The 23,744-nt window shown below is 39.3% G+C and overlaps 1 protein-coding gene across 1 annotated transcript in view; it reads left to right on the top strand.

Moving 5' to 3' along the window:
* Nucleotides 1–737: 737 nt before the first annotated feature.
* LOC311590873 (vomeronasal type-2 receptor 116-like) overlaps nucleotides 738–23,744 on the top strand; it is a gene marked incomplete at both ends in the record, with an annotated part of 44,353 nt that continues 21,346 nt past the window's right edge. The window contains 3 exons of the mRNA XM_084770174.1: nucleotides 738–817; nucleotides 1,671–1,861; nucleotides 14,981–15,095. Of these exons, the coding sequence (XP_084626300.1) occupies nucleotides 738–817; nucleotides 1,671–1,861; nucleotides 14,981–15,095 (386 nt within the window). The remainder of the gene's footprint in view (nucleotides 818–1,670; nucleotides 1,862–14,980; nucleotides 15,096–23,744) is intronic.

The raw sequence follows: 23,744 nt of genomic DNA, 5'->3' as shown, positions 1-23,744 counted from the left end.
TTAACATTAGTAGGGGAGAAAATTGCTTCTTCTCTTGAACAACCAAATTCATACACACCTGATGGAATATTATGACACTTCACAAGAAAGACATAACGTTCACAAGTGTTAGTTTCATTAAGGCAGCATTTTGTGAATTGTACTTTATTTGTGTGTCACAATTTATTCTCATGTTGACAACTTTTGGTAACTCATGGAAGTGCAATGCTATTTTCCTCCGTGTTGGTAGGATCTGTGGAAAGGGAGATGAATAACATCTTAAGCTCAGGAGAGAACAAAACAATGCTGGCATCTGTGTGTATATGACAATCCTGAGGATCCCTGGCTATTTAGTAATCTAGGCTTTTCCTCAGTGGACAGTAGCAATCTAAAACCATCAAAAACCTCAGGGCTAGGATATTTAAAATATTAAGAAAAGTGGAATTATAGATGAAATACATAGACTAGGACAACTAGAAACATAGATGTGAGACAGTTAAGAAGATAAAATATTAAATACTTATCATCCTTTTCATCTAGAAATATGAACACCGAGCTTGGGAGAGATCTCACTAAGGAAAGTGCTCAGCATTCCAGTATTAGGAGCTGAGTTTGGCCCTTGGTACCCATGTGTCTTGCAGGGCACAGTGGTGGACAATTTTAGTTTTAGTTTTGGCATTCTGGAGAAAGGTGAGTACCTAAATCTTGCTGTCCTGTCAGTTTAGCCATCTCAATAAACTCCCTGGCAATGAGAGACCATGCCCCCAGAATGTGGCTGTGTCCATGTGGGGCATGTGGATTGTATGACTGAGGAAACTGGATTGGAGAGTATACCATGGTGAGTACATGCCATGTGTACTGCTATCTTGGAAAGTCTATTTTCTGATGTTAAAAAGTTTTGAGTCTTAAAATATATGTTCTGATCATGTGTCCATGTAGGGCATGTGGATTGTATGACTGAGGAAACTGGCCTGGAGCTTAGACCATGGTGAGTACATACCATGTGTAGTGCCATCTTGGAAAGTCTATTTTCTGATGTTAAAATTCTTTGAGTTTAAAAAAATATTTTCTGATCACTAACCCTGTGTAAGATGTATAGCAGATAAGTGTTCCCATTCTGTATGCTGCCTTTTCACATGAGTAATGCTCTGTTGCTGTATAGAAATCTTGATTTCCTGAAGTCCAACTTCTTAATTTTTGTTGTTTTCATCTTTTGCCCTCTCTCCCTTCCTCCTCTCTCTTTTTTGTTTCATTTCTTCTCTCTCTCTCTCTTTCTATCTCTTTCTTTATTATCTGTATTTTTATTTGAGACAGAGTACAAATTTTCCCTACCTAGCCCTATCTGTCCCCAAACTTGCTATTTATAGAAATTTTGCTTCAAACTCCCAGACATCAATACGCCTCCACTTCCAAAGTACTGGAATTAGAGGTTTGCGCCACCACACGAAGCCCTTAGTGTCTGCACTATCAAGATCCAGTTCACAAAGTTCTTTCCTATGATAATGGATTCTATTTCACTGTCTGTCAGATTCAGGGTACCAGGGTTTTAAAAAGATTCCTGATAATGTGGAATTTTGGGGGAACTCATTTGGTCACAAAGTCATTCTCACTGACTCTTCCAAGACACATCCTATTGTCTTCCCATCAAATATTTTTTGGTCCTTAAATACAAACCCTTCATTACCAATTAGTTCTGCTCCAATATTCTTGGATGAGTATGTGACGTGTGGTCAAGTTATGAAGTTATCTACCCTTGGAGAAAATTGTCTGATCCCCTCCCAGTACCCAAGAATTGCCATCATTCTGGAGCTACATGTGGAACTGTGTGCTCAACTCCCATCTGCATCCCGAGGTTTGTGTGGCCTGGGCTGTGACAATTGTGGTGAGTTCCTATGTGCATCTGCCCTGGTACGTCCAGATGTTTCCTTGTGGTCATCCATTGTAGGGGACGGGCTATATGGCCAATGTTCTTCCATCTTGTCAGAGCCTAGCTTCCTATTTCTCCAGCAGTCTGTCATTTACCAGAAACCAGCTGACCTTGTTGTGGTTCAGCAGTTAGACTAAAGATAAGATTTAGATGGAGCCACCCTGTTGTAGTTTAACAGTTAGATTAGATAAAGATAGCAAAATATTCGGTGTGGCTGAACGTTGTGACCTGCTTGGAATTTCTCACGTCTTGAGATAGCCTGCAGCTGGGTTGCCATAGCAATATGCTTCCCTGCCCCCTGTCTTATAAAAACTCTGTGAAATTTTTCCATAAATGGGGCTTGATCAAAGACTTGCTTCCCTTCTTCATGTCTTGTGTTCTTTCCCTATACAGGACAATTCTCCTTCCGAGCATTAGTTGAACCCCAGCAGGCCGAGTCAATCCATCACTTCCAGCTCTTACATGGTTTCTGGCCTTTCTTCCACAATGGAATGGTGTGAGTGTGGTAGTTATGTTCTGTTGTTTCTTATTCTCTGCACGTGTATCCTTGTGGGCCCTTGTGTCAATCAGTGTCTATGAGAAATAGTAGCTTCTCACGAGGAAACCTTTCATTGACTTTAAAAAAAACCAGTTATGTTTGGTTCTACCCTAGGTCTCTGTGCTGTCTGTTCAGCCTCTGGGTCTGAGCCCTGCAGGCAGTATCAGGGGTGAGTTCTCTCTCATGCATGGGTCTCAAGCTGGACCAATTCTTTCTTGACCATTCCCTCAGTTTCTGTGCCACATTATCACAGCACATCTTGTAGTCAGGATCTAGTTGAGGTCAAAGTCTTCGTGGCTGGGTTGGTGTCCCAATCCCTTCTATGGAATTCTTTCCTAGTTATGGGAGATGGCAAGTTGATGCTCCATATCCCCTGTTGCTAAGAGTCTTAGGTAGGGTCACCCTTGTAGATTCCTGGGAATTTCCTTTGCACTATGTTTCTGGTCGTTCCCAAGATGATCCCTACTCCAACTCCAGTTGTCTCTTTTATTGCTTTCCTCTCTTTTCTGCTCAAACTTGATCCATCCTATGACTAGCCCAACTGTTTTCATCTAATAATTGATGGAAACATGCAGAGACCCATGGCCAAATATTAAGTAGATCTTGGGTAATCCCATGGAAGTTCAGGAGGAAGAATTGTAGGATCCAGAGGGTTCTGGATGCTGGAGCATACAATCCTGGACTGCGGACCCATGTTTACAGAGGCAGAATGTGCTTAGCGCCATGAGACCAGGACCCTGTGAAATTCCTGGACTCAGGAATCATTAGGGTGTGGGTGAGGCCTGGTACTGTGCGTCCTCAGCCCCTAGCATGTCTCCTACCATCTGGGAAACTGAGGTCTGTGTTTTGGAGTCAGCCTCCAGGCCACTCACCTGATCCACAATCTCTGATCTTCTGCCACTCAGATTACATAATAACTGCTTGAAGACATCTTGGAAGTCTCTAGGATTTTTTTTTCATACTGGGTTGCTCTATCAAGCCTTTATATGAGTGGAGCTGTTGTTCATGATTGATTTAAAAATTATTTTGGGTCTTTTGTGTTTTCATAGGAAATTAAACATACTTCTTCAATTCCTGTGAAGACTGGTATTCAAATTTTGATGAGGGTTGCCTTGAATCTGGAGATCGCTTTTGGTAGGATGGACATTTTTTTTTTTTTACAATAATTAACGCGGTGGATCCATGGGCTTGGTAGAGCCTTCCAATATCTGGAATCTTATTTAACATTTCTCTGTTCCTTGAAGTTTTTATTATATCTTTATTTCACTACCTTGGTTAGATTCATTCACAAATATTTTATTTTGAGAGGAATTTTCCTTTGTGTTTTTCTCAGTATGCTTAGCATTTGTACATAGGAAGGCTACCAATGTTGTGTGATAAATTTTGTATAATGTTGTGTTGCTGCACATCTGTATTAGCTGTATGACATTTCTGATATGTTCTGTAAGGTCTTTTATGTACATCATTACAACATGTGCAAATAAAGATGCTTTTGTTCTTCTTTTACTATCTTTTGCCTCCTTATCTCTTTCACTTGTATTATTTCTCTTGATAGGAATTCCAGTTCTACGTTGAAGAGAAGGATTAAGGATGTTCAGAAGTCAAATATATTGATTCTTTTTCATTGTTTCCTGTGATATTGTCTGTCAGTTTCTTATATGTTGCCTTTATAATTCTGGCCTATGTTCGCTAAATATTTGTTTTCTCTTGGACTTTTATCATGAAATGATGTTGGATTTTGTCAGAGGCCTTTACTCTGTTTAAGAGGTGATCAGTTTTTCCTGCTCTTTAGTCTTTTTATATGGTGGGTTACATTCATTTATTTAACCACCAACTATTAAACCAACCCCACATCTCTTGGTTGAGGCCTTCATGATCATGGGGTTTAGTCATATTTGTGTGTTATTGAATTCAGTTTTCAAGCATTTACTTGTGTCTCTCTTAATAAGAGGTTGTCTTAAAATTTTTCTTTGTCTTTTGAAAGGGTCTTTGTATGTCTCTGAAATCAGAGCAATACCACCTTCCCAGGGTAAATGTTCTTTCTTTTTCTGATTTATGTAATAATTTGTGATACATTAATGTTAGTTCTTTTTAAGGGCTTGGTAGAATTCTGCATTGACCCTATCTGACTTGAGCTCTTTTATCTAGGAAGATTTTAAATTAATATTTAAATTTTATTGAATGTTATAGATCTATTTGAATTATTAACTTCATTTATATTTAACATTGATAGGTCATATGCATATCTTGAAATTCATAAATTTCTTTAAAAGCTTCCAGTTTAGAGAAATATAAGTGTTTTTGAATACCTCTTTATGATTCCCTGAATTTTCTCAAGGTCTGTTGTAATGTCTTTCTTTCCACCTCCAATTTTTAAAAAAGATTTACTTATTATGTCTACAGTGTTCTGCCTACATGTATGCCTGAACACCCAAAGAGGGCACCAGATCTCATATGGATGGTTAAGTGGGTGCTGGGAATCGAACTCAGGACCTCTGGAAGAACAACCAATGCTCTAAACCTCTGAGGTATCTCTGTATCCCCCTTGGATTCTCTATCTTTTCCTTTTGCTAATTTGGCTAAAGTTTTATCAGTCTTATTATTGCTTTCTTTCATTATTTGTATTCACTTTTCGTTTCTGGCTTATTAATTTCTGTCCTGATCTTGATGAACCCTTTCCATCTTCCTTTATGAATGTTGATAGTATAATTTTAAAGTTTTCATGTATCTCATAACATTTATAATTTTTGACCTCTCAAGCATTTTGGGGTGGATCCAGGCGCCATAAACTTTCCTCATAGGAAAGATTTTATTGTCTCTCATGGATTTTAGTATGTTGTGATTTCAGTTTTATTACATTCTAGTAATTTCAATTTCCTTCTTGGTTTCTTCAATCAATTTTGGGTTAGTTTAGTGTCACTTAGCTTCCATGAATTTGTGCTCTTTCTTCCTTTTCTGTTGTTTATATCCTGATTTAGTCCATGGTGGTCAGGTATGGTGCAGGATGGGATGTGAGTTTCCATGTACTTTAGAGACTTGATTTAATCCTAATTTGTGGTCTATCCTGGAGAAAGTCCCATGAGCTGCTGAGGAGAATGTGTATTCTTTAGTTTTTGGTTGGAATGTTCCGTAGATGTATGCTAAATTTCATTTGACTTTGCAGAACTCCAAATATTCAGGACCACACAAAAAAAGCTTTCCATGTTATAAAACGATAGTGACATTAAATATATAGAACTAGGAAAGGGGATGAAAAGCTGCAAATGAGAAAGATCGTCATGTTCAAAGGGAAGCCCATCAGAATAGCAGCAGATTCATAAATCCAGAAGGGATTGGTATGATATTCTACAAAATATAGAACAGCATCAATACTACCCTAGACCACAATATGCAACAAAACAATCAGTCAAAAATGAAAGAGAAAGGCAAACTTTCTATGTTAAAATGAGTTGAAGAAAATTATGATCACCAAACCAGTTCTTCAAATGACACATGGAGGATAGTTAGGTCTAAAGGAGAGGACAAACGTCCAACATGGCACAGGGAACAGCAACGAAAACAAAATACAGCTGAGCGTGGTGGCACACCCCTCTAATGGCAACACTTGGGGAGGCAGAGGCAGGTGGATCTCTGTGAGTTTGATGCCAGCCTGGTCTACAAAGTGTGACAAAGACAGCCAAGGCTACACAGAGAAACCCTATTCTGAAAAAAAAAGGAAGATTGTGTAATAAATCTCTAATAGAACAACTTAAAAACCCCCAATGAAAATGACAGAAATTAAGACACACTATTCAATAATAACTTTTTGTTTGTTTCTGAGACAGGGTTTTTTGGTGTATTACTGGCTGTCCTTTAACTAGCTTTGTAACCCAAGTTGGCTTTTGCCTTCCTAGCTCTGGGATTAAATGAGTGTACCACCACACCTCACATAGTAATAACTCTTAATATTTATGGTCTCATAATAGTAAAGGTGAGACAAGATAAACAGATTGAATCAGAAAACAATATCCAGGTTTTTACTGTCTCTAAGAAACAGAATCACAATCAGTGATAGACCCCCATATTAGGATTAAAGGATGGACAAAGTCTTCCAAGCAAATGCAAGGAAAAGCTAAGCTGGCTTGAGAGAGTAGGGATAGGAGGAACACACCTCAGCATAATAAGGGAAACTTACAGAGCAAGACAAGTCTATCCACTCTTTCCTTATTTATCTAATCTAGTACTTGAAGTTTTAGCTACATCAATAAGACAACTGAAGGAGATCAAGGGGATACATTTTGAAAAGGAGGAATTCAAAGTGTCACTATCCACAGATATGATAATATACATAAGTGCTCTCCAGCGTCCTACCAGGCAACTCCGACAGCTAATAAACACTTTTAGAAAGGTGTCTGAATACATTATTGACTACAAAAAAAATCAATAGCCATCTTATATACAAAGGACAAATGGGCTGAGATAGAAATCAGAAAAAAACAACCTTCACAATATCCATAAACTATATAAAATATCTTGGGGTAGCTCTAACCAAACGAGTGAAAAACCTGTATGACAAGAACTTCAAGTCTCTGAAGAAAGAAACTGCAGAACATATCAGAAGGTGGAACTATATTCCATCCTCATGTAGGATCCATGTAGGATCAATATAGTAAAATTGGCCATCCTACCAAAAACAGCCTACAGACTTTATACAATCCCCATAAATAATTCCACCACAATTCCAAATCCTTTCAGACCTTGAAAGAACAATACTAAATTTCATATGGAAAAACAAAAATTCCAGGATAGCTAAAAACAATCCTGTACAATAAAATAACTTCTGGAGGTATCATCAACCCTGATTTCAGATTTTATGCCAATACCATATTGCTATAGCAATAAGGACTTCATGGTATTGGCATAAAATAGATATATCAATTAATGGAATTTAATCAAAGACCCAGAAATAAATTCACAAATCTATGGACACCTGATATTTGATAAGGAAGCTAGAAATACACAATGGAAAAAGAAAACACCTTCAACAAATGGTTCTGGTTTAACTAGATGTCTGCATGCAGAAGACTGCAAATAGATCCACAATCATCACCCCACACAAAACTCAAGTCCACGTGGGTCAAAGACCTCAACATAAAGCTGGATACACTGAAGCGAACAGAAGAGAAAGCGGGGAGTATTTTTGATTGCATTGGCACAGGAGATGATTCTTTGAACAGAACAGTGATGGGCAGCACCATCAGTAAGATTGACAACTAATAGATGGGACCTCATGAAGCTGAAATGCGTCTGTAAGGGGGAGGACACTGTCAATGGGACAAAGCAGCAGCCTAGAGAACGTGGACAGATTTTCTCCCACCCCTTCATGACAAACGGCTAATATCCAAAACACATAAGGAACCCAAGAAACTAGACAGCAAACCAAATAATCCAATTAAAAGTCAGGCTACACAGATCATGGAAACAGCCTAAGTGTCCCTCAGTAGAAGACTAATCCAAGGAATACATCCCATGAAAAACTTTACTTACCAGGTATGTGGGTCAGAGGGGAGGACATCCTATTGAGACTTTGTGAGAGAGAAGCATGGAAGAATGGGGAAATAGAAGGATCCACAGGGTCCTGGAAACCTACAAGAAGAACTTTATGACAGGCGGATCTGGGTCCTTGGGTTCTCCTCAAACTAAGGCACCAGCCAAGGAGAATATAGGCAGTAAACTTCGAAACTCTACCAAGACCTAGCCGATGAACAGGATATTCTCCACTGTTGAGTGAAGAGGGAGATCTGACTCTCACATGGACTCTGGTGCCCCTTTTCTGACCACGTCCCCTGGATGGGGAGGCCCGGCGGCACTCAGAGGAAGGATAGCAAGTTACCAAGAAGAGACTTGATACTCTAAGAGCATATACAGGGGGAGGAGGTCTCCCTCAATCACAGTCATAGGGGAGGGGAGTAAGGGGGGAGGTGGGAGGGAGGGAAGAATGGGAGGAAACAGGGGAAGGGCTAACAATCGAGATGTAATATGAATAAATTAATAAAAAATAATTAAAAAAGACAGGCTACAGAGCTAAACAAATAATTATCAAAAGAGGAAACTCAAACGCCTGAGAAACACTTAGAGAAATGTTCAACTGCCTTAGCCATCAGGGAAATGCAAATAACAAACACTCCGAGATTCCATCTTACACCCCTCAGAATGGCTAAGATCAAACACTCAGTTGATGCCTCATGCTGTTGAGGATGTGGAGGAAGGGGAATGCTCCTCCGTTGCTGATGGGAATGAAAACCTGAACAGATACTATGGAAATCAGTATGTCAGTTCCTTAGAAAACTGAGAATATACCTACCTCAAGACCCAGCTATACCACTCTTGGATATATATATATATATATATATATATATATATATATATATATATATATATATATATATATATATATATATATATATGCTCCCACCTACCACAAATGAACTTGCTCAGCTATGCTCGTGGTGGCAATATTCAGAACTGGAAAATATAAATGTCATTGAACTGAAGAATGGATAAAGAAAATGTGGTATATTTACACAATGGAGTATTACTGACTTGTTTAAAAAAATAACATAATTTTTAAATTTTCAGCCAGACGAATGGAACTAGAAAGATATCATTCTGAGTGAGGCAACTCGGACCTAGAAAGACAAACATGATATGTACTTGTGCATAAATGGATATTAGTTGCTAATAAGCGGTAACGATACTACAATCCACATACTCTGAAAGGCTAAATGACAAGGAGCAGGTCAAAGACATATGTATGGCTTTACCTTGGAAATGAAAATAGAATAGATCTTGTGGGCGGGGTGTTGGAGGGTGTTGGTGGTAACTGAGTCATCACATAAGGACGGGGGGGGGCAGGATGCAGGAAGAGAGTACAGTGATGGATGACTGGATTTGGGGGGATGTCGGGGAGCATACTGCAATAGAAGCTTCTAGGATTCTACAAGTTTGATCTGGGTGGGGACTCTTGATAAAAGAGGATATGGAGCCTGAGCTGGCCATCTTCTGTATCCAGACAAACACACGTGGGGGAGCAATGTGACACCAACACCACAAAACCTTCCACTTGCAATTTGTCCTGCCTGCAAGATGCACTGAGGCAATGAGAGGCAGAACTTGTGGGAGTGGCCAACCAATGATTGGTTTAATTTGAGGCCTCCACCAGGAGAGGGAATCCATGCCCAACACTGCCTGGATGACCAGAAACCAGAGGCTGGATCTCCCAGAGCCCTAGGATAGAAAAAAACAATCATTTTTTCCCCTGATTCCTAATGATATTCTGCTATACTCATAGCTCAATGTCTAGCCCAATTGTTATCAGAGATGCCTCTGTTGGCAGCTGATGGGAGTAGATACTGAGACCCACAGCCATACATTAGGGTGGAGCAAGAACCCAAATTAGAGATATTCATTGGTCTCTTTGGTTGGAGCTCTTAGAACCCTGTGGTACAGGGGGAGGAAGAATCACAGGAGGCAGAGGGGTTGAGAACACCAAAACACGGCCCACAGAATCAAGTAAGCAGGCTTCATAGGGGCTCATGGAAACTGAATCTGCAACCGTGGAGTCTGCATTGGTCTTAGCTAGATCCTCTGCCGATATGTTACTGTTGGTAGCTTGGTGTTTTTGTGGGATGCCTAACAGTGGAGTGTGGGTATCTCTGAGTCTTTCTTCTGTCCTTGAGACCCCTTTTCTCCTACTGGGTTGCCTCACCCACCCATCATATTAGCGTTTGCATGTCATCCTGTTGTAGCTGACATCCCTGATATCTTGTTTGGCTGATATCCCTGAGAGGCCTGCTCTTTTCTGAAGGGAAATGGAGATGTGGATCAGGTGGAGAAGGTAGGAGGGGGTGGGGAAGCCGTGGTCAAAGGTAGAATGGATGTGGGGCTAGGAGGAGTGGAAGGAGGGAAAGCTGAGGTTGGGATGTATTGAAACTAAAAAAAAAAAAAAAGAAAAATAAAAAATCTAAGGAGGCATAGCTATGCTGGCAAAGTAGAAGGATCCAGAGGGTCCTAGAAACCTATAAGAAGAACATTATGATAGGTAGATTTGGGCCCAGGGGTCCCACTCAAACTATGGCACCAGCCAAGGACAATACAGGCCATAAACTTCAAACCCCTACCCAGATCTAGCCAATGGAAAGGACATTCTCCACAGTTGAGTGGAGAGTGGGATATGACTTTCACATGAACTCTGGTGCCCCATATTTGACCACGTCCCCTGGATGGGGAGACCTGGTGGCACTCAGAGGAAGGATAGCCGGCTACCAAGAAGAGACTTGATACCCTATGAGCATATACAGGGGGAGGATATCCCCCTCAGTCACAGTCATAGGGGAGGGGAGTAAGGGAAAAATGGAAGGGAGGGAAGAATGGGAGGATAATAAGGGATGGGATAACCATTGAGATGTAATATGAATAAATTAATAAAATAAAATAAAAACAATGATTAAGTAAGAAAAAGAAAAAATATGTAACAAAATCGACATCAACAATGAGGTATTACAATCTTAACTATGCACACATCAAACAAAGGAGCATTCAGCTTCACTAGTGAAACTATTAGATTTACAATCACAGATCAATCCCAGCACAGAGTTGGTGGGTGATTTGAATGCCCCACATTCAGCAATACACAGGTAATATAGTAAAAAAAAAAGTAGAGAAACTCTGAAGTTAAATGACATGATCAGTCAGTTCTGTCACTACCTTTAAACACCTTGTGCACCTGGAAACCTTTAGATTGATGACATGTTTACAGAGAGTACGCATTCAAAAGTCTTTGATGAGCAACCCAGATAAAACGATCATTTCAAAATGTCCTCAAGATATGAGCACTGTGTCCCAGAACCCTTCTGTTTTCTGACAACCAATGGGTGCTATGATGCTCAAAAAACTTGAAAGACAATCTTAACACAAAACATTCCAGTTTAAAAGGTTTCCCCACATCTATAGAGACAAAATGATGTAAATAGGGATGCCTTTATGTTTTCTACACACTATGTACACAGCGATGCAAACCTCAATGTGACAATGGGTGTCAGTCTCACTGTGAGCACACAGACTTACAGCTTTGCATTTTGTTCTCCTGGGAACCAAGATGCAAACACACTGTTGGCAACTCAAAAGGTGTCCATATTCTCCCCAGACAGTATTATATGTGCATTTTCACCATCGGTATTTAAAAACTGTGCTGCTCTGCCAGTTCTACTTCTAAAGTATTTCTGGCTCTTAAGAGAATCTAATAAGATATTTCCAAAAGAGTACTAGTATATTTATTTGGGTGTTGCAGAATTTCTGTGTCGGCCATGTTTGCCTTGAAAACATAGGTCTACCTGTCTGTGCCTCAGAAATGCTCAGATTAAAGGCACACACCGTAATGATGTCCAACTAGACACTTAGTTTTAGAATCACAGGGTTTATTATAAGATGTATTAATAATATGATTAAAATTGAAGAGGATATGTTAACTTCTATAATTTAGTTGGTGTACCCATAGAATGAATTTCCATCTTCTACCACATAAGTAGATATTGAAGTCATGATGATAAATGAACATATATAAATACTATTGCTGACTATGGCAGTACAAAACTTAAAGGAATTAGTGAAATTTGTTTTAGAACAGAGCAGGAAAGATGTGCCATTCCTGAAAAAAAGTAGTTTTGATAACTGATAAATATACCTTGTACAAATAAAAGTTTCAGTATGAAATACCACCAATATTTAAATTAAACAAATTAAATAGTACATTGTAAATTGTTTTCAAATAACCAATAAGCAGATATTTATGTCCTTTAATTTGAAAAATGGTTAAAATGGGAAATATCCACCAAAAAGTGAAAAAAGAACCTTTAAAATCTGACTTTTCATATCTTCTTTTTAAAAATTTTATTATTTACAATGCTCATTGTTTATTTCTTAATTTTCTTGACAAACTTTAACATATCCCCTGAAATATTTGTCCAAATGGTGTTTTGGCAAATTTTATTATCTGATATTTCTTTTTAAAAATTTTTTTATTAATTTATCCTTGTTACATCTCAATGGTTATCCCATCCTTTGTATCCTTCCATTCCTCCCTCCCTCCCATTTTCCCCTTACTCCCCTCCCCTATGACTGTTCCTGAGGGGGACTTCCTCCCCCTGTATATGCTCATAGGGTATCAAGTCTCTTTTTGGTAACCTGCTATCCTTCCTCTGAGTGCCACCAGGCCTCCCCCTCCAGGGGACATGGTCAAATATGAGGCACCAGAGTACATGTGAAAATCATACCCCATCCATATTCTTCTATAACCTAAATCATTTCAAGTTAGTAATATACAAATACACACATGATTGATAAAATGCCACTTGAGCATACTAGTCAACCATATTTTAAGTTAGTGCAAAGGAAAAGCACTCCCATACACAGTGAGAGCAACTGTCATTATTGCTTTGCAGGGACATTAACCACCACACATAAAGATCCCATAATATGTATACATGTACTCCTGTAAATTAATCTGCTTTAATCAGAGGGTAGTATACTTTGCATATTCTGAACCTATGAAATATTCCTTTATCATCTTCCTAATTTTGACAAGAAAGTAAAATCCAAATAGAAAATTAGACCACACAAATTTAGTGAGGAATAAAATAATGCTACCTGCACAACTTATGATTTTTTCTTGTTATGGTAGTTAAGATAGGTATATTTATGCAGCTACAATTAGAACATGAGGACATTTAACTGATGTAAGACAGATCAATTCCTCTTTTGAATTACAGATGAAGTCCCTTATATGTGTGTGATAAATTTTCTGAAGAGTATGAAAGCATTTGTGATCCTTGAAGAGTATATGCTTGGCCCCACACTCTAGGGAAAGTATATTTGAAAGTGTGCAGTCTTCATCAAATATATTACGTAGTTATAGCTTTTATAATTTGACATTTATTTCAGTTTTATTTCTAACTTTGTAAGATACTAAATCACACACAGCAGTCTCTTCTTGTACAAGCAAGCCACAGTGAGCTCATGTAATTACAAGTGTGGTCTTTGCAGAAATGGGGTTGCCACTACACAGCCTGAAGAGGGACCCAAGCTGATGCACAGTGGTGCCTGAGCTGCTGAGATCAGAAAGCAGAGGAGGAGAAGAGGAGCAGAGACACCATCTGCTGTAAAGCAGACCATTCGTAGCATGCAAGGTGCAAGCATCTTGTACATCACACAGCTTTGTAATCTTACTTGAAGTAAAGCAATGATCCTTAGGGCCAGGAGACTCCTCCACAGAATAATTTTTTTGTCTAAATAACGGATTTCTGAGCTTCCCATGCTGCTTATGGTACGTCCATTTGAGACTAAAACTATTACAACATCCCCCTTTGATTTCAGAGTTGAGTACAAGTTGCACTTCTCATTTTCAGAAATTTATATGTGTGGTTACTTACATCTATGGATATGTCTGCCTGCGATAAAATATACCTGACTTAAACTCTAACACGCAAGATTGTTTCTATTTAGCAGGACAGAAGAAACTCAAACAGACTTGTCTGACACTATGTCTTAATCTTGCAACTTTGCCAATGCCTAGAAACATATTTCAGAGGCACCATATCAACCAATGTGTGTACAGAAACACATTCACGACAATGAGCAAGTCCAGTTGGACACACACACACACACACACACACACACACACAAACACACACACACACACACACACACACACACACACACACACACTCAGGAAACAGGTAAACATGGTAAGTTACAAGAGAATACAAATACTGAAGGTCAGATAAAATAATCTGAGAGAGATGAACATATTTCTAAAGTAGAGAGTAGGCCCCAATTCTTTTTTTTTTTTCAATTTTTAAAATTTTTTTGTAGGCTCCAATTCTAATTCTGACATTCCTGCTCCCAAATCATCATCAGAAGAAACAGACATTATTTCTCACCCTCTCACCCCAGCTTCACACAAGGAAACCGCTAGTCACTAATTTCAGTGGCATTATCCATTTTAACAGGAACATAGCTAGACTACTAGATTTCCCTCAAATACTCTAACAACCTTCTATTATATAATCTTTTTGTTTCCTGTAGAGCTAACTTTGAAAACATCCAAATTCTGAAGTGCTACAGGCGTGCGAGAGAATATGGGGGAAAAGAAAAATGAATAAAACCCCAAATTTTTCTCGTCCCTTGAAAGTACCTGGAGAGTACTGGTAAGAAGACAGCAGTACACAAAGATCTAGGAATGGAAGAAAGGAAGTAGCTTAATGGGGCATAGAGTTGGAATAATGACCTTTGAAGCTGTACTTTCTCCAGGGTATGTGAATGCCAAACGTTGGAAAGGAGCAAATGGATAAAAAAGGACTTACTCGACCATAAAATCTCTGTTAAATTTAATCATCTTCCAGTCGGTTGTTTTGTTGAGTGGGTAGACAGCAAAAGCGGGGAAAAATCCAGCAACCACCATGTCTCCTTTACCATTTAAACGGTAATCTATTCTGACTAAGCACTGGCTGCTGCTGTAGTAGCACACGAGAATTGGGAGTTGCAGAACGCAAGAGATAAAAATCCAAGGGAACAGCATGTTAACAAAGTATCTGCCCACCGTGTGAGCACGGTAAGGTGAGCTCTGCGGTGTCCAGCACATATATGCAAGGCTCATGTCTGTGCATGTTTGTTTATGAGTTTATTGGTGAATGAAGTCATCTCTTGAATCACCATCACCAGTTCTTTCTGACATGCTGTTCACCCCCTGTGGAATTGTCCAACACTTTCTTCCCACAGGCTTTGAATCTGAGGCCCTGTATTCAGAATAACAAAATTTATGAATTAAAAATATTTTTTTTTTAGGCTCTTCTTCAGCCACCGGCCGTATGATTTCATCCAAGACCACAGAGATCTAATCCCATGACAGTAAATCCTTAGTGGTTTTGGTCACAAATATGAAGCAAGAAAATACTCTTTCAAAAACCATTTATGATGATACAAACACGCTACACTGGATGATGCCACTGTAGGGAAAAGGGCCAAAAACAAAACAAAACAAAACAAAACAAAACAAAACAAAAAAAACAAAAAAACCAGCCCACACCAGGCCTGACCAAGATGCAGTGCAGACACCATGCACTGTAGAAGTAGAGACTATCAATCCTGGTTTTGATGATCTGATTCTCTGAGTTGTAGAATGTTCCTTCTTTTTCAGATGTATGTATGAACGCCAATATTATGTCTATGCCTTACTCTAAACAGTTTGTGCCTCTTTCTGATGAACCCTACGCTTCTGCTGAATTGATTTTCAAATGTTCAACTTTATGTCACTGCAGAAATCAGGCTTCCTGTTTCAGCCTGAACTGACTTTCTGTAATATTCTTTTATCCACCATGAATCACTGAATTGGCATTTTGTCATGATACCCCTTAGTCCTAGAACACAGTGTCCACCCACTAATTATTCATATCTGAGAACACAGTGTCATTCAGAAATACAATACTGTAGAAATATATCCAGGTTTCCCTCTCCACTAACACTGAGTAAAGCTGTCTGGGGAGAAGGGTTCTGTTCCTAAAGGCACAGGGATGAGTTAAGTCAGCGACTAACTGTGTGAGCCACTGAAGGCATATGTTAGTGCAAAGGTGCCCAAGGGTAGAAACTATTGTGTAATAAAGGCTTCTTTTTGATAGTAATGAATCAATATTACTGTGCTTGGATGCAGGGGAATGTCACTATCCTTTCTGCTCTAATCTAGCTTAACAGTCCTGGGTGCAGAACATCCTTCTCTCACCCTAACTCTACTTCTGGGGACTCCATGGGTTGAATAGGATGACACCGCCCTTAACATTTGCTGTCCTGGGTTTTTTGTCTTTCCGTATGAAGTTGAGAATTGATCTTTCAATGTTTTTAGAAAATTGCGTAGATATTTTGATAGGGTTGCGTTGAATCTGTAAATTGCTTTTGGTAAGATGGCCTTTTTTACTATGTAATCTTTTTTGTTGTTGTTGTTAATCTTTGCCGTTCTTACTGAGGTAAAAGAAATTATGAAATTTCTTTTTATTTGCATTTCCATACAGCTAAGGATGGTGATCCTGTTGAGAGATTTCTGAGGCATTTCTTTCTTCTTTTGCAACTCTCTGGACAGGTCCCTGACCTACTGTTTTTGAGCTGGTCATTTATTATTTTGATTCTTTGAGTTCTCTCAAAAGGATCATCATCCTTAGCTACTCCCCATAAGCTTACGGGCACCATTTTCTTTCAAACCATCACTGTATCTGTTAAATATATTGACATATGATGTCAATTAAGTCTGATGCTTCTGTTTCTTTCCTGTCCAAGGACGTGTTTATTGGAGAAAGTTGGGGTACTGAAGTGACTCATTCTTAGTGAATTGTTGTTAATCTGTGTATTTAATTCAAGTAGCAGACTTATTATTGAGTTCCCTTGAGTTTGATGCATATACGTTCCTGATAGTAATGTCTTCCTGGTTGACTCTTCCTTTGGTTAGAATGAGCTGTCCCCATTTTCTCTTCTGATTAGTTATAGCTAGAGGCCCTTTTTATCAGATACTCGTCTGCTGATTCTGACTTGCTTCCTGGTCCCATTTTATTGGAGTTCCTTTGTCTATTCTTTTAGGCTATGCCTATCTTTAAAACTAAGATGTTTTTCAAACAGAAAAGGGATAGATAAATTTGATTTTTGATTTGTTAAGTCTGTTGATTAGACAACTGAGGCTATTGATATTTATAGTTATTAAAACATTTATGTTAATTGTGGCCATTCTGTGGTTGATTTTTTGGTCTGTGTTTTTGTATGTGTCTCAGTGGTGTTTTGTTTTACTAGTTATGACTGCTCATGTATTTCCAGGCTTCTATGCTCCTTGTTTTACATAGTACCAAATAATCCAACCCATATTTTCTTTAGGTTTGCATAATTTTTAAAATGCTTTTTATATTGAGGAAAGTTTTTGTATATTAACATCACAGCAGTCAGTTTTACTGAGTATATTATTGTCACCCGTCTGTTAGTCTTTTAAGACTTGGGATGTACTACTCCAGGCGTTTCTGGCTATCATAGTTTCCATTGAGAAATCAGCTTATTTTGATGACTTTTCCTTGACATATGACTTTAGATTTTTTCCCTTACAGATTTTAATATACTTTGTTTGTTATGTATATTTGGTGTTTTAAGTACAATATGCTGCAGACTTTCTCTTTTCTGATCTTGTCTATTTGGTATTGTCGGTGCTTTGTATGTGTATCAGTTTGTGTTTCCTACTTTGGTGACATTTTATTCTATGACTTTGTAGAAGATTTATTGTATGCCTTTGACTTCAGATTCCTTTCCTTCATGTATGCCTGCAATCTGAATATTTTGTTTTTGGATTTTTCTTTTTATTGTTTGTCTAGGTGTCCCATATTTCCTGTTTGCATAATTTATTTATTTATTTATTTATTTATTTTTTAGATTTCTTTCTTACTTGGTTTCAGTCTTCTGGGAATGATTTTTTTCTCCTGCTTGACTCACTTTATTTGTTACTCTTTCCTTTGAGTATTCTAGTTGGCCTGTCAGCTTTTCAATTCAACCTTCATTACAGACTGAGTCCTCTTCAGTGTTTTTACTTTCTGATTGAAATGCATTTTCAGTCTTGGATTGCCTTTATCATTTCCATTACCTTAGCTTTTCGGTTTATTTTTATTTTTGTTTTTTTTTTTTATACAGGGGTTTCCCATGTAGCTCTGGCTGTCTTGGAACTCTTTCTGTAGACCAAGCTTACCTCAAACTCAGAGATCCACCTGCCTCTGCTTTCCAAATATTGCCATTAAAGGCCTGTGCCACCACCACCTACCTGGCTTTTTTGAATTGTTAGTTCTATTTTTGCATCACTCTAGTGTTTAACATTCTGCACAACTTCTTTCACTTTGTGTTCATTGAGCTGTTTCTTTGTGTCTTCTTTAAACTCCTTGAAGTCTTTGATGATGGCATGATACTTCTTTAAAATTGTACTTCATCTAGTTAATTCTTACCAGTAAAGAATTTTACAAGATCGTAAATTTTAGATATGAGATACTGGCTTGACATTTCTTATTGTTGGTATTTTGTAATGCTATCAGGACTGCAGAATTCCTTATTTTTTTTTTAAAGTTAGTAATGAATAAAGGAAGTTTGGAAAAAAAGAAAAGATGTAGGGGATGGTTGAGTTGAGATGTTGGAAATGGTGTGGGCGGAATGAAGTCAGGTGGATAGAGGGAACTTGCATAGTGTGCAGGCTCTTCTTCCTTTTTTCAAGCAAGAACAGTGAGGCTAGATAGGTTTGAGTGGTAAGGTTGGATATGACATGGGATTCCAATGGTTTTAGAGGCTACATAGGATGGATCCATGCTTAGAATTCCTTTGCAGCAAAGACCAGATAAGCTTGTGCACTTACTGTGGGACCAGGCTTACTACAGGGGATTTTCAGATCATGTGTTCTCACCAGGCTAGATGCTGCAGGGGTATGTGGGAATTCGGGGTTTGGAAGAGGGTAGTAGACAAAGCACCAACAGATATGAGGATGGATGCATGTAAGGCAGGACCTGGCGGAAGTCCCGTGATTGGCTGCAGCACAGGTTGAGGTGGTCAGACTTGGCCTGATGTGGGATCAATGGGAAACTTAAACATGAATTCAAGAGAACACTGTAAAGAATTTAAAGATTTCTCATAGGTGGAGGGCAATAGGGTGAAAGCAGGAGGGAGGGAGGAATGGGAGCATACAATTGATGGGATAACAATTGAGATGCAATCTGAATAAATTACTTAAAAATAAAAAATAAGGTTGCTCTGAACGTGGTTGAGCATATGTCCTTGCTGTGTGGTGGAGCACCTTTTAGGTATATTCCAGGGAGTGGAATAGCTGGATCTTGAGGTAGCCCTATTCCCAGTTTTCTGAGAAAGTACCAGATTGATTTCTAAAGTGGTTGTAAAAGTTTGCACTCCCAGCAGCAATGAAGGAGTGTTTCCCTTTTCTCCACATCCTTCCCCTTTCTCCACACACATATGCTGTCACCTGTGAGGATCAGGGACCCTTCCCTGGATGAGGCAGGTGACCTGGTTTAAGCTTCAGGGGAATTTGCTCCATTCCCTGGGGTCCCCACTGGGTCATCAGAGGTTGGTGCTGGTGCTCTGCATCTGAAGGATCAGTTTGAGGTAGTGTAGATAGAGCCTGTTATCCTGCCTTTGAAAACCCTGCCCTCAAACACTGGGGCTTTGGGTGCCAAGGCTCAGTCCACCCTGGAGTGCTTGAACCCCTGCTGGCTTATGGCCTGTGACTAGGATTCTGCCTGATCTGTCCAGGCCATGGGGCCTTGATTTAGTCAAGCTTGAGAGAGAAGATACTGCCTTCTGGCTTGTGGCAGGGTTCTGGCCGATCCCTTCAGGCCGGTTCAGTCCTGCCTGAGTTGTAGCAGCTGGGTTGAGGGGGTGGCTAGGTTTCTTCCCATCCCCTCAGGCTGATTCAGACCCTCCCAAGAGTGTGAGGACTCCTGCTGAGCTGTGGTAGTTGGCTTGGCATCTGTCTGATCTGTTCAGGCCAGTTCTGTTCTGACCAAGTGTGCGGGAACAGTCCATTGGGGTGGATGGCTAGATTTCTGCCTCATCCATTCAGACTGTGCTGCCTTAGATCAGTCCATCTGAGGGAGTGCAGCTATGGAGCTATAGCTGAAGACAGGGCCCACATCTGCCTGGACCCCTGTGTGGGCCCTGAGACCTTTCATGGACTGGCAGGATGATCTGAGGTTGGATCTATCCCAGATCCATACTCTTGGGTCTCCCTGGGCCAGCAGGCACTGATTTTATTACTGTGTGGCCCACAGATCGATCAGAGAGGGAGAGAGTGAGAGCACAGGCAAGGCCCAGCACTTTTAGCTGCACTGGGCTTTGGATACGGTGCAGAGTAGTTGAAGGCCCCTGGAGCTTTCTGTGGACTCATGGGTGGGTCTGAGGTCAGAACCACCCATTTTCCTGGGTTTTCCCCAGGCCAGCAGCTCCAGATTGTAGTGCTTCACCACCCACAGTTCAGTCTCAGACACAAAGTTCCTGATATAGTGCAAGGCAACAGCTCACAGGCGGGTATAGGTGAAGTCTCTGGGGGTTGGGCACCCATCTTCCAAGGCCGGACCCACCTGTGCTCTGCAATGTGCGGATTCCTCTCACCTAGGCCTCTCCAGGTCTTGCGGTATGTAGCTCCCAGTCGGGTCCCTAGTCTTTGTCCTGCAGATCAGATACCTTCTGTGTTTGGCACCGCCATCTTGGATTCCCCCATTGCTTGAGTTTTTGATCTTTGCCATTCTGATAGATTTAAGATGGAATTTCAGAGTCCTTTTTATTTGCCTTTCCCTGATGACTAAGGAAATTTAACATTTCTTTAAGTGTTTCTAAGCCATTTGATAGTCCTCTTTTGTGAATTCTCTGTTTAGCTATTTGTCGCATTTTCAGTAGGGTTATTTTGTATGTTTTTATTTATTAGCCCTCTCTCAGATGTTGGATTGATGAAGATCTTTCTCAGTCTGTTAACTGCTGTTTCAGTCTGTTGATAGTGTCCTTCGCATGAGAGTAAACGTTCAGTTTCAAGAGGTCCCATTTATGTATTATTCGTATTAGAATGTGAACTATTGGAGTTCAGATCAGGAAGTTGTCTCCTGTGTCAGTGAGTTCAAAGTTCTTCCCTACTTTCTCTTCTAATAGATTGAAGTCTTTGATCCACCAGGGCTTGAGTTTTGTGTAAGGTGATATATATGAATCTATTTCATTTTTTTTTACATGTAAACATCCAGTTAGACCAGCACCATTTGTTGAAGATGCTTTCTTTGTTCAATTGGATGGTTTTGGCTCCATTGTCAAAAATCAGCTGTCCTTCGGTATGTGAGTCTATTTCTGGGTCTTCAATCTTAGTCCATTGATCAACCAGTCTATTTCTGTGCCAGTATTATGCAAGCAGGTTTTATTATTATTTCTCTGTAATATAGCCTGAAGTCAGGGATAGAGATACCCCAAGAAGTTTTTTTATTGTATAGGATTGTTTTGGCTATTCTGGCTTTTTTTCCTTTTTTGTATGAAGTTTAGAATTGCTGTTTCAGGGTCTGTAAAGAATGGTGTTGGTATTTTGATGGTAATTGCATTGAATCTATAGATTGCTTTTGGCAAAATGGCCATTTTTACTAGGTTGATCCTTCCAATCCATGTGCATGGGACGTCTTTCCATCTTCTGATATCTTCAGTTTTTCCTTCAGAGTCTTGATATTCTTGTTATACAAATCTTTGACTTGCTTGGTTAGAGTTACACCAAGATATTTTATAGTATTTGTGGCTATTGTGAATTATGTAGTTTTCCTTATTTCTTTCTCAGCCCCTTTTATCATTTGTGTACAGGAGGGCTATTGATTCTTTTGAATTAATCTTGCATACAGTCCCTTTGATGATGGTGTTTTTCAGCATTAGGAGTCTTCTGTTGGTACTTTTGGAGTCACTTATGCATACTATCCTATCATCAGTGAATAACAATACTCTCTGACTTCTCCCTTTCTGATTTGTAAGCCCCTGCTCTCCTTTAGCAGTCTTATTGCTCTAGTTAGAACTTCAGGTGCTGTATTGAAGAGATATGGTGAGAGTAGACAGCCTTGTGTTTTCTTTGATTTTAGTGGATTTGCTTTGAGTTTCTCTCTATTTAATTTGATGCTGGCTATTAGCTTCTTGTATGTAACTTTTACTATGTTTATGTATGGGCGTTGTATTCCCAATATTTCCAAGACTTTCATCATGAAGTGGTGTTGGATTTTGTCAAAAGCCTTTTTTTTTTTGCATCTAATGAGATGATCGTGTGATTTTCTTCTTTCAGTTTCTTTATATGGTAAATTACATTGATGGATTTTTGTATGTTGAACCATACCTACATTGCTGAGACAAAGCCTATTTTGATCATAGTGGATGATGTATTTGGTGTGTTCTTCAATTTAGTTCAAGGGTATTGTATTGATTATTTTTTGCATCAGTGTTCATGAGTGAAATTGGTCTGATCTTCTCTTTCTTGAGTCTTTCTGTGGTTTGGGTATGAGTGTGACTGTGACTTCATAGAATGATTTTGGCAACACTCCTTCTGTTTCTATTTCATGGAATCGTTTGAGGAGTACTGGTGTCAGCTCTTCTTTGAATGTCAGGAAGAATTCTGCAGTAAAGTCATCTGGCCTTGGGCTTTTATTTATTTACTTATTTATTTATTTTTAATTTTTTAAACTTTATTAATTTATTCTTGTTACATCTCAATGGTTATCCTATCCCTTGTATCCTCCCATTCTTCCCTCCCTCCCATTTTTCCCCTTATTCCCCTCCCCTATGACTGTTCCTGAGGGGGATTACCTCCCCCTGTATATATTCATAGGGTATCAAGTCTCTTCTTGGTAACCTGCTGTCCTTCCTCTGAGTGCCACCAGGTCTCCCCCTCCAGGGGACATGGTCAAAATGGAGGCACCAAAGTATGTGAGAAAGTAATATCCCACTCTCCACTCTACTGTGGAGAATGTTCTGTCCATTGGCTAGATCTGGGTAGGGGTTTAAGGTTTACCGCCTGTATTGTCTTTGGCTGGTGCCTTAGTTTGAGCAGGACCCCTGTGTCCAAATCTGCCTATCATAATGTTCTACTTGTAGGTTTCTAGGACCCTCTGGAAAATATATTATTTCCTATATTTTAAATATATCGAATGTTATTTTTAACTAAATGATAAAACAGAAAGATGTTTAAAATTAACTTGTATATACTTCATAAATGACTGAAACCACAGAGCAAAGATGAAACTAAATAAATTCAATTACTGGGTCCATACTTCTCTTAGACCTATTTGAATTCAGAGGCAAAGCACATGGTGGCCTATACATAAATAATGGATATGTCTGCAACCTGTAAAAAATAACGATATCATTAGCAGGAATTTCGAATGGAACAGAGGGTCATTATGCTAAGCTAAACATGCAGACTTAGGAAATTCTGAATTTTCATAGACTCTAGTTTAACAGTGTATGTCTTGTATCTATGGTTGTAGGAGTGATTGTTGGTGTGTGTGTGTGTGTGTGTACATATGTGTGTGTGTGTGTGTGTGTGTGTGACACAGACACACCACTTTACACAAAAAAATTAGGTCAGGCATTATTTGAGAAGTGCAAAGCTCTACAGGAATTAGGGATGGAACATCTTGTGAAGCTAGTGGGAAGAAAATATCAGTATATGCTTATACTGGCAATGCAGATTCTACA

The sequence above is a fragment of the Acomys minous genome (assembly GCF_964271855.1).
Source record: "Acomys minous genome assembly, chromosome: 20".
Taxonomy (NCBI): Eukaryota; Metazoa; Chordata; class Mammalia; order Rodentia; family Muridae; genus Acomys; species Acomys minous.
This window is presented reverse-complemented; position numbering and strand designations above follow the sequence as displayed.